The following is a 15250-nucleotide window of genomic DNA, read 5'->3' on the forward strand; positions in this document are numbered from 1 at the left end:
ATACAATCTTTGTACAATTTAAAAAAGGAACAAACTAAAGCTACACGCAACATTTAAGCAACCAAAATTAGTACATGACATCTCCTATCTCATAATTTATGTTAAATGATAGGAAATTAAGATTGTAAAAATTTAAAGCCAATTATCTGCGCGTAGCGCGGAAGACGACCTAGTTAGATGTAGTATGAAATTATAAAATAACCTGCTCCATAAATAATCAAATTAAATATATAGTTAGATATTATAACATATATATTTAATTTAGGATCTTGCCAATTTTTTTTTTTGAGTTATTAGACTCCAAGTATGAATATAATGGGCCAAAAGTTAGGGCTCTAAATCAATGGAAATAATTAAGCCTGTTTAGCTGACAGTGGGCTTACTTATGGAAAGGTAAAATCTGAAATAAAGGAATGATTGGGTTTTTTGACCCAAAAAAAAAGGATTGATTGGGTTCATTTAGGAAACATTTGATTACTTTTTATGGCCTCTGGCTCTAGCCCCCATATAGGTAACTAGTAAGCAAACACAGCTCAAGTAAGCCGGATTGTTCTTGATGTATTTTTGGTTCTGTTGTTTTTTTGTTTGGTTTCCTGTTGTTATAACTACTTTTTCAATTTCAAGTTTTGTTTAGGGTGGTTTAAGTGGTAAGAAGTTCTAATGAAGAAGACAAGTCCATATTCAGTAAAAAAATTTCATTTTGCAGTAATATTTTAAAACTGATGAAAAAACAAACAAATAAATACAAGCAACATGCATAAGATTTTGAACTTCACACCAAAATGAAAGTCTGACAAAAAAAGGTACCAAAAAGAAAAGAAAAGATGGTGGAAATTGAGGTGAGATAGACGCGAAAGCTTCCAAGTGGTTGTTGACTTGTAGACCGACGACCAAATACCACAAAGAACACGTTCACCTTTGATGGTCAAGAAGAGAGACTCGTTTTATAACGACCTATATAGCTTACAACCTTATTATATTCCATTTTCAATCATATATAGTAGTACTATTCATAATCTTCAAATTTTATATATTAAGTTCGTACCAGTCGAAAACTACTTACTGTACAAAAAGAGTAAGAGATATATATACTATAGTTTATTTCGTAATGCAAAAAAGTCAACATAAGATTTATTTGATTCTATTATATGATATGATCCACTATATAAAACAACATATATAAACAATTGAATTTCTGTGTGTTAATTTCAAAATTTTATTGATCAATTATGCAATTATGTGAAATGTTTATGTTATCCGCCAAATCAAATTGTTAGTATTAAATAATATTTAACCCTTCAACAATTATATTATAACCAAATGGCTAATGAATTAGTAGATTAAGACTATTGACCTCTAAACACGAAACAGTAAAACAATACACAGTTGCGAAAACTACCACTAAAAGTAGCTATCATGCGCGTCAGCTCCACCCTATATAATCATTTACTGTAAATTTCCGCCGGGAAGAAAAGTCTGCCTCTCTTCTTAAGACGTAAGCTTCACAAACCTTACGAACAAGATAGAATATCATCCATAGCTTCTTCTTCTTCTTCCATCATCTGAAGATTCGACTCGTCTCTGCTCTTCTGTGGTTTTCTTGCAAGAGGTAAACTATTTCTTTCTTCTGAGCAACTCTCATGTACTTTCACTTTTTGAGTCTTTCCTAATTTATGTTCGTACATCGAGACTTTAGTCGGATGTTCTTACATAAGTTTCGGTTTGATGTCGGTTATGATGATGTCTGGAAGTCGGTTACGGTCGTTGACCTGTGTTATTCTTAGTCAATGGTCACCACGGTGTTGGTGTATGGATCTTGATCGAGTCAGGGGATCGAGTTATGCGGTTTGATTATTAGCATAGTTAAGTATATATTCATTATTCATATATAAGGATAATATATACGAATATACTTGTATATGAATATATACTTTTTTGTTAATAATGATGAAACTTGAAAAAACAATTTCCGCTTGATTTTCCGTAGTGTCTCTGTTTCTGCTTAAAGCCTATAATTGGAAACTTTTGTTTGACTATGTCTGAACATTTCTATAATTGGAAACGAACTTGCTTACTTAATTTTTTCTTCCTGCTCTGCAGTTTTGCAAGTTTGTGTAAGAGAGAAGCATAATGAGCTGCTTTGGTTGTTGTGGCGATGATGATTTCCATAGAGTTAATGAAACAGGACCAAAGACAGCGTACAACACAGCAGGTAGTTTAGTTTAACTGCCACCCTTGTATTCAACTGCTTCATCCTTTTTAGAGGCTAAGTTATAACAAACTTTTTCAACTGTTGCTAAGGTTACGATGGTCACCATCAAAGGGTTGAACCATTCAAGAACCCACCAGCCATTCAGATGCAGCCTATCTCTGTACCAGCCATTCCAGCAGATGAACTAAAGGATATAACCGATAACTATGGTTCAAAGTCTTTGATTGGTGAGGGCTCATATGGTAGAGTTTTTTATGGTGTTCTAAAAAACGGCAAGGCAGCTGCCATTAAGAAACTTGATTCCAGTAAGCAACCGGATCAAGAATTTCTCTCCCAGGTAAGATGTTGGGACTTCGTCTCATAGATACTGGCCTTAAAGAACTGTTTCTATACTTACTGATATAAAGATCTTTAACAGGTTTCAATGGTTTCGAGATTGCGACAAGACAATGTTGTTGCGCTTCTTGGCTATTGCGTTGATGGACCACTCCGTGTTCTTGCTTATGAATATGCCCCTAAAGGATCTCTTCATGATATCCTTCATGGTAAGCCACTAATGTAAAACATTGATTGAATAAAAATTTGACATGCGAAACTATAGTCGAAGGACCAGAGATCATTAACTCAACTGAAAAGGATCATTGACCATTTTCTTATCGTATGACCGATATAACAAAACTAATATTACATGATGTGGTTTCGGGTCTGGAGGATAACGCGGGCTTCGGCCCTTACCTCCTAGTATTCAAATAAAGATACTATAATCGAAGGAAGATGCTCACTACTTAACTTATGCAAACTTGGTAACTTCTGTTGGTGCAGGTAAAAAAGGTATGAAAGGAGCACAACCAGGTCCGGTTCTGTCGTGGCACCAGAGAGTAAAAATTGCGGTTGGTGCGGCTAAAGGACTAGAGTACTTGCATGAGAAGGCAAACCCTCATGTTGTCCACCGAGACATCAAATCCAGCAGTGTACTTTTGTTTGAAGATGATGTTGCTAAGATTGCTGATTTTGATCTGTCTAATCAAGCCCCTGACATGGCTGCACGCCTTCACTCAACTCGTGTGCTTGGAACCTTTGGTTATCACGCTCCAGAGTAAGCCCCTTTACTTGCTACCTTTGTTGCATGCCTTGCATCTCTTTTAACTGACCAAACTAGAATCTTAAAACACATGTTCTTGGTTTTGCTTTTTCAGGTATGCAATGACAGGAACGTTGAGCACAAAGAGTGACGTGTATAGTTTTGGAGTTGTTCTGCTAGAGCTCCTCACAGGTCGTAAACCAGTTGATCATACCTTACCACGAGGACAGCAGAGTCTCGTGACATGGGTAATGCTTAGTGCACCTCTGCCTCTTTCCCTATAAGCAAAAACATTTGTTTTAACAGAATGTTAAATTTATTCAAATCAAATGAACTTTTGTACAAAGCAAAAGTCATTATTAAGTAAAAACTAATTTTTGTGTCTTCAGGCAACCCCTAAACTGAGTGAAAACAACGTGAACCAGTGCGTTGATGCAAGACTAAAGGGAGAGTATCCTCTCAAAGCTGCTGCCAAGGTAACTTTTTTCATACTACCACTTTTTCAATAGAGAAGGTTACAATAGAACCTAAGTATTGATGTATGGTTTTGGTTTTGTCTCTTTATGACTGGGTATGGATCAGATGGCTGCTGTAGCGGCGCTTTGTGTGCAATATGAGGCAGAGTTCAGGCCAAACATGAGCATAGTAGTGAAGGCACTTCAGCCTCTTCTCAATCCTCCTCGCTCTGCTCCTCAGACTCCGCAGAGGAACATCCCTTATTGATTGTCACACTTCATCATATCACTACTTCATTTGTTTTTGCTTCAATATGATTTGTGTAAATTCGTGAAATAGCCTCTCTTAATTCTCTCATAAAAGAATATTTATATATATACGAAAATGTACCATTTCGTTACCTATTACATGGTGAACACTTTCTCCATGTTTTCAGATACAAATCTGTTTTTTTTCCTTCTGTTTGAACTTTGAAATGTTCTTATTCTACATACCTCTCATCCTAGACCGTTGTCCCTCGCGTCTAAGATTTGTAATGAGAGAAAGAGTATAACATTTGGTCTGATGAATTTTATACAAAAGAAGTGGAAAGTTGCTACAAGAGAGAAGAAAACAGGGACAAAAAGATGTCAATATACACACCCTCCAATCAAAAAAACCAAGATTCAAATGACTACGTGAAAACAAAACACAGAGGAACATGGAACATCAATAACCCCCAAGCCTTGGCAACTATCAAAGCACACAACGCCATTTTGTAAGCAAATGAAATAAAAAAAAGCGCAAAGCAGATGAATTATATAGAACCTCAAAGATGCAAATTTCCTCATTCAAAGTGAATAAATATACAAACAAAGATTTTCTATTTTCCCATATATTCTTGATTCCTCAAGTACAAAAGCTTCCTTGATTGTGCTGGAGGAGCTAATCCTGGTATGTCCCTTATGTCTTTGTTATTCGGGTGTACAATCTGAAGACCAAAGAAACAAGAGTTACAACAACTCTCTAACGAGTTAAATCACAAACGTTTTCAATGGAATGAGAAAAAGAAAGTACCTTCACTATGATAATGGCTACAACGCCGCATACAATGAGAAAGAGGAACATCATTATGCATTTATCAGTAGCCACCTGTCTTCCTATCTCTTTCACTAGCTGGGAAGCCTTCTTGATAGAGAACTGAATCGTGTCCAAGTGGTTTACCACTCGTCCCATTTGATCCGTCTGCAAAAAATTTCAATGATTGAGACTGTACTCATAAGATTTTAACAAGGAAGAGATGGAGACTGCTTTGCAATTATTTATTACCTGTCCCTTTAAAGTAGCTGCAGTTTGAGTTCCAACTTCGAGTGTTTGCTCCACCACCTGAATAGGAACAAGAGTGTTACCAAAAGGTATGGTAACAATAGCTGAAAGGGAATACACTTCTTTTTGTGACTTACTTGTTTTGAGCGCTCAATGGCTTGATCAGTCTCATCCATTCTTTTCATTCCAGCATCAACTAGCTCCTGGTTTGACATAGCTATTCATAAAAATGACATAAGCTCCATGACTTTACCAGTCCAGCAAATATATAGGTGGTAACTAAATAGAGAAGCATTAATAAGGACTCACATGAAGCCACTTGAACATTATCTTCAGGTGTGGGCTCGCCACTGACTCCAGCTCCCATATCAAATAGTTCGACTTTCTTGTTTCCAAGTGTACTCATATACCTGAGTATCAGAGAGACCAAATCATTAAACCTCAAAAAGGAGAGGCAAGAGATTTAAGTAATCTGCTTCTTAAAAGAAGAATGATAGAAGCAACTCTTACGTTTTCCTTAGTGCAACGTAAGAGTTGAGTTCCTTGATCTGTAACATTGAACACAAGGGGAAAGTTAAAGTAACAAATATCTGGGAATAAAATGATGGCACGTGCAAAGTGGCAACTCAATATCTGCCTTTAGATATCCAAACTGGAATATGATTGATGCTGCAATTAAAGTAAGGCCTTGATGAATTTCACAACACACTGAATATAGCGGAAGATTTAACTGACCATGGATTGTTTCTCATCGTTCAATTGCTTATTTACTTGAGGAGAATTTCTAGCTTCCTCATCCTTGAGCTCACGGTCGAACTCCTTCACCAGCCTGACATAAACAAGTGTCATTAGATAAAAAAAAAAAAAAAAAAAAAGATTATAACTGAACCATGGGAGAAAATTTAGTAACTTTTCCTTGTCATTATACAGAATCTCATCCATGTCAAAGAAAGAAAAAGAAGAATGATGGTAAGAGGCAAGGGGCATTATTACCTTTTACATTCTCTCATCTTGTCAGTAAGTTCCTCCATCTGCTTGCTTTGTCTAGATGAATCCTTGATCTTATCCAACTTCTGGAAACCATTCCTGCACAACACAAAGATAATGGTGTGAACAATTCCTTAGAACAATCTTTCTCTTATACTACTCATCAAACAAAAACACACACAAATCCTCTCATAATGATAAGCACTCAGATTCTAACCGAAAGATATTATTTTACTCGCAAATATTATCATATGAGATTCAGTGATACTCAAACATATCACAGTGCTCTGTGAGAATGAGAAAAAGGAGAAAAGCATACGCGAGGGCTCGGAAATGGTCACGGATTTCACCATGGATCTGCTCCAATTGAGGACTCATCGGGATATTCGAAGCCATGTCGCCGGAGATATTGAGATTCCGACGAGAAACAAACCCCCTCAGCCGGAGAAGCCTAAAACAAAAGCTTCACCGCATCCAAACAAAAAGAAACAAACTTTGAGACGAAAACAGAGATGTTAAAATTAGATAAAAGGTTAAAGCCCTTAAACATGAAACAGAGAGCGTGAAAGACAGGGAAAGAGAAGAAGAAGAAGAAGAAGCTGTCAGGTGAACTGGTCTCTTTTTTCATTTTTTCATTTTTTATTCAAACTATTAATATTTAGTTTTTTAATTTTTTTAAAAAAAGACAGATATTCGGTAGTTAACAAATGACAAAAGGGGCTTACGACAGCGCAACGCCAACCTTTTGTCGGGTCCCTCCCATATCTATCCGTTGTTTTGAATAATCATCCTATTTTCTACTTTTAGTGTAAAATACACATTTTGCTTGCTACATGTTAGGAGCTCATTAACGACAAACCTTCTAAATGGAAGAGAGGGTCCATAATGCTACTTGTAGCAAACCCGCTAACCGAAATAGAGCGTCCAAAATGCTACTCGTACCAAACCCTCGAGCGAAAAGTAGTCTTCATTTATTTGTCCCTCTTTTTAAAAGAAAATAAAATATGTGGACGACAACACAAAATCCTACGTGGCTTATCCATAACTGCAGAATTAAAAAGGTACTAACGGCCCATTATAAATTCAAATTATTTTATTTTCACTTCTTCACAAAATTTTCTCAAATGTCTGTGATTCGTCCATCTCCGATTCCAACCCCGAGATGCAGATCCCAGACAGTGTACCCTCGCCTTCACTCGATCCACTTTATTCATCACCATCAAAGACGTCGACGGTGGAATCCGAGGTCCGAAGCGGAGGATACCGCGACGGCTCGGTCGCCGGAGGCAGCGGGAGGGAAAATGGTGGTGGAGCTAGTCGGAGCATTCAATGAAGTGACGGAGAGGATGAATTCGGTTTGGTTGTCGACGTCTTCGTCGAGGCTACTCTTTAAGGCTCTGAAGCTCTCGATTCCGATCTTGCAGTCTCTCCCTCTCGCCTCTGACGGTCGCTCTCCTCTATCTAAGGCTCTTTCCCTTTCTATCCTCCTCGCTGATCTCCAGGTTCCCCCCCCCCTCTCTCTCTGAATTGCCACGTGTGTATTTAGGATTGGATGTTCGGATACCATTCGGAATTGGGTTGGGTTTTTGGGTTCGGTCTCATAAGCCTCATTTGGATCTTTTAGTATTTATGTTCGGTCCTGTTCGTCTAATAACATTTCGTGTTTCAAACATATTTTATTACTCTATTTAAGATATATTTTGTAATCGAATCAAAATAAACATGTAACTAAATGTTTGAATTAGTTATTTAAGCTTAGCATCGGGATAATTCAAATTTTCATATATTTATTTGTCTTTTAAGGTTGTTTAAAATTTTCGGATAACCGTTCGGATCCGGTTTACCCAAAATTCCACTTTAGAGGATTCATTCGGGGATTTTTATATGTTCGATCCGGTGCGGATTTAGGTTTTTGGGTATAGTTTCGGGACGAATCTCGGATTCAGTTACAAATGCTCCCTCAGTTTCAAAATGTTACATATTTTAGACCTTTCACACATTTTAATAAAACACATTAAATTTGCATAATTTTTTTGTGATTATCTTATTCCTGTAATTTTAAGCCAATAAAAATTCAATAAGTGCAATTAAGTTTTTTTGAAATTTGTAATTAGTTAATAAAACATGCATTGAAAATGTAAAAAATAGATATTTTTGAAACAAAATTTTATTCTAGGATATGTAACTTTATGAAATGGAGTGAGTAGTTTGCTTAGGTTCTGTTATTGATTTTGTAATTGGAGGTCAATTTGTTAGGAAACAGAGAATGTGTTACTCATCAGAATACATCTCTGTACATTATTGATACCTTGAGTTCATCATCATCATACTGTAATATCAGATGGACGCTGAAGTGATCTCAGCGAGCATATTGAGCGAAGCCGTGGAGGCAAATGCAATATCAATCCACGAAGTCAGAGACCAGATCGGTACCGGAACTGCTCATCTCCTCCACGAGATCTTCCGCGTCAAAAACATCCCTTTCAAAGTCGATGTCCTGGACGACGAAACAGCTGCTTCCCTTAGAAAATTCTACCTCACCTACTACGACATAAGGGCTGTGATCACGGACCTCGTTTCGAAGCTCGACGAGATGAGGCATTTAGTTCACTTGCCGAGGTATCGCCAGCAGATTCTCTCCCTCCAAGTCCTGAAGATCTACTCTCCTCTGGCACATGCCGTGGGAGCTAATCACCTCTCGCTTGAGCTTGAGGACATCTCTTTCCGTTATCTCTTCCCGTGCTCGTATCTCTACTTGGATTCTTGGTTAAGAAGCCATGAGAACGGTTCGTTGATAGATGTGTACAAAGAGCAGCTTCTTTGCTCTTTGAAAGATGATTTGGTTTTATCCGGAATGGTGGATGATGTATACGTGAAAGGGAGGTATAAAAGCCGGTACAGTATGATGAAGAAGCTTCTTAGAGACGGGCGTAAACCGGAGGAAGTGAACGACGTGCTCGGTCTCCGTGTTATATTAATGCCTAACGATGATGAAGTGGGAGAAAAGGCTTGTTACAGGACGAGCGAGATTGTTCGGTCCATATGGAAAGAGATCCCACATAGAACTAAAGACTACATTACTAAGCCGAAGGCGAATGGGTATAGGAGTTTGCATATGGCGGTTGACGTTAGCGATAGTGATCAGACGAGGCCTTTGATGGAGATTCAGATACGGACAGTGGATATGGATGGGTCTGCTAACGCTGGAACAGCGTCTCATTCTTTGTACAAAGGCGGTTTAACGGATCCGAAAGAGGCGAAGCGGCTCAAGGCGATAATGATGGCGGCTGCGGATTTAGCGGCTATTCGTCTTAAGGATCTCTCATCTAATAAACAGCAGAGTCTGAAGACGACAATGAACCAGAGAGACAGAGTGTTTTGTCTTTTGGATAAAAATGGTGACGGGATGATCAGTATAGAGGAGCTGATGGAAGTGATGGAGGAGCTTGGAGCTCCGGGTGAAGATGCAGAGGAGATGATGCAGCTTCTTGATTCTAACAGCGATGGATCTCTTAGCTCAGACGAGTTCGATACGTTTCAGAAACAAGTTGGTGTTCAGTTTTTCTTTTTCTCATCGCATAATCTTTTACTTTTGTTTTTTTTTGTCTGTAATAATTAATGATTGATGTGGTTTGTGTGTGTTTCAGGTAGAGTTTATGCGTAAATGGGAAGATAGAGATAACGAGTATAAGAGTATTTTAGACGAGAAGCTTCATGATCTCCCACATCAAGATGCGACCGGTTTGATTCAGTTATACAACAAAGAGCTTGAGGATCGGCTCTCTAGCCATTAAATACCAAACCATTTTGTCGACAATGTGTATATTCAACGTGAATCTTTCTATTTGTTTGTCATAAATTTCATGTCCCAATGGTGATTTAAATGTCGTGCACCAGTAAATGGTCACTTTCACTAGGTGATTTTGAGCTAAACCGGGAAGGTGGAGCTGGTTAACGATGTCGGATCAGTTGAAGACTTGTTGATGTTAACCAGTCTTGGTTTAACAGTCGGTTCAATGAAGGTTCTTGTTATACATGGAACCAAGTTTTTAAGAGTTTTATCTTTGCATTACAATCAAATTTCAACTAAACCAAATAAAACCAGTTGTAATAAATTGACTAATTGTTCTCAAGGGCATAAGACCAACCAAACACGTGTGAGACGTACTGAGATACTAGCATACATGTATATTAACAGGTGATTTTGTAATGTGCATCCCCAAATGGAAATGAATTTATATAGTGCATACATATTTACAAACTATATACTAACAGGTGATTTTCGCTAACTTTTTCTATATACTAAGGTAAATTTTTGCACCAATTGTATAAACTGAATTCTTTGTATATTTTTATAAACGAAAAAAGTTATAAACAATCGATGAAGTAACCAACCATAAACAATTCGACTATTTATCTTCAGCCGAAAACACCAACACCTACGTTACTAGTCCTTGTTCCGGCGAGGAAGTGCCGACGTCTTTTAATAGTCTCTCGTACAACTGCACCAACACACAAAACTAAAGTTAAGTTTTGTCTTTGATATCTCTTAATATTTCAAGTTTGCATATTACAAAACTGAACATACCTGTCTATACATACATGAATCTCCATAAGATTTTCTTAGCTCAACCACGTTCAGTGACGGCTTTATTTCGAAAACCTGTTTTACATATGATTGTATCTTTGATTAGTTCACCTTAATCACTAAATTGACTAAAATAGTTTATATATAATTATTTAATTTTCATCAATATACCTCAGCTGTTACTAATAAACCAACTTGCCCTTTGTGGTTTGTTTCTTCTTGTTTTACTTTTAACTGAAAAATACAGTTTAAAGATTTAAAAACTCAACAATACTAACATTCCAAAGTAGCAAAGAAAGAGGAAGAGCATGTTGTGAAGACTCACCTTGGCATGTTTCTTTTGTACACTGAATCCCATTTCTGTAACTGCGGTTTCGATTTTCTCCAGTAAATCTCTTGCTGAGCTATTGGAAGTGAATCTTATTCTCCTCTCTGATACATCCTGAGAATTGGATATTATAGTTTAATTTTTCATTATACATTGTCTTAAGCAGAGAACACATCTTTGAAACAAGAGTTAAAAGGAATCTCTACCTCTTGTTCAAAGAAACCAGACAGGTCAAGAAAGGAAGACATTCCTATCAACTGAAACGCATTAATGATAGTTGGTGAATCACTGCCCTTCCCTTCTTCAGATCCCTACACCATCCATAAAAGTAAGCACACATTTGTACTTGGATCACATGCAAAAAGAGCGAAGTAACAGATTCTTACGAGTTCTTGGACTGAGAAAGAATCATCATCTGTGTCAACTTCTTCTTCGTCGTCATCATCATCCGGAACCGAAGGAGTGTAGTCTTGCTTGAACCATTCGCTGGCTTTGATACCTGTGACTGTGATCCTCGTGACTGGATTTGGATCAAGCATTCTCTTGACCATGGTTCTTGCACCTGGTGATAACCACCTTGGTATTGGTGGGTCTCCTTTGCATATCTGTAACAAAGAAACCAAATATTTTATCAAGGCTGTGTGTTTAATTAATGATATCGAAGAGGAGAGTCGGTTTGGTTTACCTTCTGGTAAAGAACAGCAAGGTTTCTATCGTCAAAAGGGAGACATCCGGTTAAAATCACATAGAGGATTACACCACACGACCATATATCAGATGCTGCACCATCGTAGCCTCTGTTGGCTAAAACCTCAGGGGCAACGTAGTTTGGACTTCCACAGGTTGTATGTAGCAATCCATCATCCTAAAAATGCCAAATCTCAACATTAGTGGGAACATCGATTCAACTCAACATTTCTGTTATTTCTCAAAAAAAAAACTCAACATTTATTTATTTATTTTTAATGTCTAGAGGTTCTGAGGCCGAAAATACGTACATAGACGAGAGATCCAAACCATTTAAATTAACTCTAATTAGGAGAACAAACATCTCCCAGCGGAAAATAAACTCATGACCCTTATTTTACCAAGTAATCCAAAAGTTATAGCTATTAGTTCAATTCTTCATTGGTCAACATTTCTCTTTCTGGTTATGTTAATCATGTGTATTTAAGATATATATTTCCAAGTACCCTAAAATGCTGAGGCAGAGCACTGAGGCCAAAGTCAGTGATCTTGATATGTCCATTTGCATCAAGAAGAACGTTCTCTAGCTGCAATATAGAGAAAGTTGGAGACATGAGTATATTTTCATTATTAATATTTTTTTTGTAAGACGTGAGGAGCACGGACCTTAAGATCCCTGTGGAAAACACCTTTGCTGTGACAGTAGCTGATTCCATCGATGAGCTGCTGAAACATTTTTCTTCCTTCGGTTTCTGATAGCTTTCCTTTAGAAACCTGAGAGAGAGAGATATCATCAGAGTGTGAGTTTGGCTTCGAGATATACTTAAAGAATTACAATTTTTGCTTGCAAAGAAGCTAATGGAGTCTTACAATTCTGTCGAATAATTCTCCTCCCATAACACATTCCATGACCATATAAATCTTTGTTTTGCTAGCCAAGACCTGCGTCATGAGTTAATAATGACCATAAGGAAGCTGTCCATTTTTTTTAAAAGGAATTTGAATTTTGAGACAAGATGTTTGAATATTCAAAAATCTGCTCCTAATTAAAAAAAAGTGAATAAAATTCTAGAAATATAATCTCAAATCATATCCAAAAGATCTTCCCTAATTAACCCTTAGGTGTCAAAAACGTGCTAGAACACATAAAAATAATAGGTTAACCACTGCACGACATAGTCGCGAACTCAAACGTGGACTACGTGTATCCATTCTGTGAAATCCATAATCGGTTGCTTGACTAGAAAGTCAAAGATTGATGCGTGTTACAAGGCTTAGAAGATAATTAGAAGTCAACAATAAACGTCTACCACTTTTATAACCCAAATGTACAGCAACACCCAAATAATAATTAATAATGCATAAAAATTCTATATCATTAGAAGAATTAAGTAACGTATGTTTCATATGATCAAAGTTGGTCCATATGATAAAAAGATTATAATGGTCCTAAGATTAGGCAATTATTATGATCATCAACGCCATATCCTGTAACTTTCACGACAGAAATTGGGACCCACCTTGAATTGAAAAGGTCATATTGTTTTCAGAGTTACCGGCTAAGAGTAAGCCACCGTTACGATAATAATGGAATGAATAGTTACGAAAATAATGGCTAACTAGTAACGTGAAAAACAAGCTAAAGGAACATGCTTTTGGTACGAAACTGATGACCAATTTTAAAAACTGATTAAACCGAATGAGTTGTAAGATATTCCTAAAGTAAACAACAAGTGTCACAGAATTTGATGTCTAATCCTCGTCAGTAAGTTCTAATCTGTTTGAGAAGATAAGATAAGAAACTAGACTAAAAATAGTGAATAATGAATATGCACAAGATCTAATCCGAATAATAACAACAAAATGGATCAAATTTTTAATTCAGAAATTATTGTTTCACGTTCTGTCATACTCAGGTACTAAATAACAACAGAGCAGAAGAACCTACACCGCAAGCAAACAAGCAAACAAAGTGAATCTAGATGGCTGTACTAATCACATAATCAAGATAATCATTCCATAATAATCCAAAAGGATTATTTCTTAAAAAGTAATAATGAAGAATAGTGGGATACGCACCTCATGTAATCTAACAATGTTGGGATGTTTAAGCATTTTCAGCGTCCGTATCTCTCTTTTTATCTGCACAATTAACGAGATCTTTTAAATAACTAATTCCAACAAATTTTCCGGCGATCTTTTCGCCTGTAATCACGAAGAAGTTACCGGAAAAAAACTACTAATTTTTAATGAAAACGAAAATGTATTATGAAAAACCTGCAAGGAGAAGTTGAGATGGGAGATACGAGACTTGTCGATGATCTTAACGGCGAACGGTTGACCGGAGACGGTGTCTTTAGCGAATTTGACTTTACCGAAATTACCCTCGCCGAGCGTCCTCCCGAGCTCGTATTTCCCTAGTCGCATTTCTTTCCTCACCTCCTCTTCATGCTTTCTCACCATCCAATCACTATTTAGAAAATCTTTGAAATGACAGAACCGGTTCGATAGATTAAGATACTTATGGATGTGGCTTTAGCTGTGTAGCTATGTCTGAAGGAGATATCTCTATATATATATAGGTGTAAGTAAATTGGAAAAAGACAGAAGATTGGGAGGAGGAGGAAGAAGAAGAAGAGAATGAAGAAAGGACGCCACTTCTCATCGTTTCCTCTCTTCCTTTTATATTCCCTTTTTTTATTTTATTTCTGTATTTCCCTTCATTACTTAACTAATATTTTAATTCTTTTTGTTTTGTTTATTGTTAAACAGATATTTATTGGATAACAGTGACCACATTGGTCTTTTCCTTTTTTGTCAAAACCATATTTATCTGAATAATATTTGTTTTTTAATGATACTCAAGAAAAATCTTATTAATAAAAGAATTAAAACATTTTCGAAGGATACTAATACTAAATATGTTAAGAACTTTTGAGGGAAAACAATAATTTTTGTTAACTTGAAACACCTTTAGTGGAATTTAACTACATATAAAGTATATAAATTATTACATCCGTTCCTTAAAGTTACATATTTTAGAAAAAAAATGTGTTTCAAAAATATTCATTTTTATATTTTCAATGCATATTTTATTAACTAATTGCAAACTTCAAAAAATTTAATTGCACTATCTGAATTTTTATTGGTTTAAAATTATGGAAAAAAATAAACACTAAAAAATATGTAAATTTAATGTGTTTTATTAAAACGTGTGAAATTCTAGAATATATAATTTTAAGGAACGGGAAGAGTAGTTTTTTAAGTTTTTGCTGGAATATGAAATTTTTCGGTTGTAGACTTCTTTAGTATTTTTGATTGGCGAGATAGGGAAGCGTTTAATTAAATTATACAACCATGTTTAACCATATAATTTAGATGCAAATTTATATGTGAACATACATACCATGAGCAACAAAGAAATGGTTATTTTAAAATCTCTTGTGCATTTTTTTCAACTCACCACTAAGTCTCGTCGTATGATTCTTCCGGAATGAGATTAGTGATTGATCAGAATAGAGGTCTACAACGTGGCGATAAATGTTATTATTTTGAGAAGACGTGTTAAGAATTTTCTCAGGAAAATAAGAAGTACGAGAAACTTTA

The 15250-nt window shown here is 36.3% G+C and overlaps 4 protein-coding genes across 4 annotated transcripts; 2 read left to right on the forward strand and 2 right to left on the reverse strand.

Moving 5' to 3' along the window:
* The first annotated feature begins 1352 nt into the window (after positions 1–1352).
* On the forward strand, positions 1353–4238 carry LOC103859708 (receptor-like cytoplasmic kinase 1). The gene is made up of 8 exons (XM_009137280.3): positions 1353–1609; positions 2101–2212; positions 2302–2549; positions 2631–2757; positions 3035–3308; positions 3409–3541; positions 3683–3769; positions 3876–4238. Exons 2-8 carry the CDS (start codon positions 2131–2133, stop codon positions 4014–4016), a joined length of 1092 nt encoding a protein of 363 aa, XP_009135528.1. The 5' UTR covers positions 1353–1609; positions 2101–2130; the 3' UTR covers positions 4017–4238.
* A 134-nt stretch (positions 4239–4372) lies between these two features.
* On the reverse strand, positions 4373–6866 carry LOC103859709 (novel plant SNARE 13). The gene is made up of 9 exons (XM_009137282.3): positions 6361–6866; positions 6048–6140; positions 5790–5883; positions 5565–5602; positions 5364–5464; positions 5192–5271; positions 5058–5114; positions 4806–4973; positions 4373–4719 (listed from the first exon to the last, which is right to left on the reverse strand). Exons 1-9 carry the CDS (start codon positions 6435–6437, stop codon positions 4612–4614), a joined length of 816 nt encoding a protein of 271 aa, XP_009135530.1. The 5' UTR covers positions 6438–6866; the 3' UTR covers positions 4373–4611.
* A 264-nt stretch (positions 6867–7130) lies between these two features.
* Positions 7131–10015, forward strand: LOC103859710 (probable GTP diphosphokinase CRSH, chloroplastic). Its single transcript, XM_009137283.3, has 3 exons — positions 7131–7543; positions 8383–9588; positions 9689–10015. The coding sequence occupies exons 1-3, from the start codon at positions 7166–7168 to the stop codon at positions 9833–9835; spliced, it is 1731 nt and encodes a 576-aa protein (XP_009135531.1). The 5' UTR covers positions 7131–7165; the 3' UTR covers positions 9836–10015.
* A 233-nt stretch (positions 10016–10248) lies between these two features.
* Positions 10249–14322, reverse strand: LOC103859711 (CBL-interacting serine/threonine-protein kinase 1). Its single transcript, XM_033288948.1, has 12 exons — positions 13922–14322; positions 13724–13786; positions 12515–12586; positions 12311–12418; positions 12151–12231; positions 11643–11822; positions 11344–11562; positions 11164–11268; positions 10955–11071; positions 10801–10863; positions 10630–10704; positions 10249–10543 (listed from the first exon to the last, which is right to left on the reverse strand). Exons 1-12 carry the CDS (start codon positions 14105–14107, stop codon positions 10481–10483), a joined length of 1332 nt encoding a protein of 443 aa, XP_033144839.1. The 5' UTR covers positions 14108–14322; the 3' UTR covers positions 10249–10480.
* Positions 14323–15250: the final 928 nt, after the last annotated feature.

This window comes from Brassica rapa, chromosome A03, assembly GCF_000309985.2.
Source record: "Brassica rapa cultivar Chiifu-401-42 chromosome A03, CAAS_Brap_v3.01, whole genome shotgun sequence".
Lineage (NCBI taxonomy): Eukaryota > Viridiplantae > Streptophyta > Magnoliopsida > Brassicales > Brassicaceae > Brassica > Brassica rapa.

What these genes read in the sequence shown, in the direction of transcription:
- LOC103859708 (XM_009137280.3), top strand. Translation starts at nt 2,131, where the DNA reads ATGAGCTGCTTTGGTTGTTGTGGCGATGATGATTTCCATAGAGTTAAT. An exon ending in ATCAAGAATTTCTCTCCCAG is followed by an intron (nt 2,550 to 2,630) that starts GTAAGATGTTGG and finishes GATCTTTAACAG; the next exon opens with GTTTCAATGGTTTCGAGATT. An exon ending in CTCTCAAAGCTGCTGCCAAG is followed by an intron (nt 3,770 to 3,875) that starts GTAACTTTTTTC and finishes GGTATGGATCAG; the next exon opens with ATGGCTGCTGTAGCGGCGCT.
- LOC103859709 (XM_009137282.3), bottom strand. Translation starts at nt 6,437, where the DNA reads ATGGCTTCGAATATCCCGATGAGTCCTCAATTGGAGCAGATCCATGGT. An exon ending in AAGATGAGAGAATGTAAAAG is followed by an intron (nt 5,884 to 6,047) that starts GTAATAATGCCC and finishes TGTTTATGTCAG; the next exon opens with GCTGGTGAAGGAGTTCGACC. An exon ending in CCATTGAGCGCTCAAAACAA is followed by an intron (nt 5,115 to 5,191) that starts GTAAGTCACAAA and finishes GTTCCTATTCAG; the next exon opens with GTGGTGGAGCAAACACTCGA.
- LOC103859710 (XM_009137283.3), top strand. Translation starts at nt 7,166, where the DNA reads ATGTCTGTGATTCGTCCATCTCCGATTCCAACCCCGAGATGCAGATCC. An exon ending in TCCTCCTCGCTGATCTCCAG is followed by an intron (nt 7,544 to 8,382) that starts GTTCCCCCCCCC and finishes CTGTAATATCAG; the next exon opens with ATGGACGCTGAAGTGATCTC. An exon ending in TCGATACGTTTCAGAAACAA is followed by an intron (nt 9,589 to 9,688) that starts GTTGGTGTTCAG and finishes TGTGTGTTTCAG; the next exon opens with GTAGAGTTTATGCGTAAATG.
- LOC103859711 (XM_033288948.1), bottom strand. Translation starts at nt 14,107, where the DNA reads ATGGTGAGAAAGCATGAAGAGGAGGTGAGGAAAGAAATGCGACTAGGG. An exon ending in TTGCTGTTCTTTACCAGAAG is followed by an intron (nt 11,563 to 11,642) that starts GTAAACCAAACC and finishes TCTTTGTTACAG; the next exon opens with ATATGCAAAGGAGACCCACC. An exon ending in CTTTCTCAGTCCAAGAACTC is followed by an intron (nt 11,269 to 11,343) that starts GTAAGAATCTGT and finishes TGGATGGTGTAG; the next exon opens with GGATCTGAAGAAGGGAAGGG.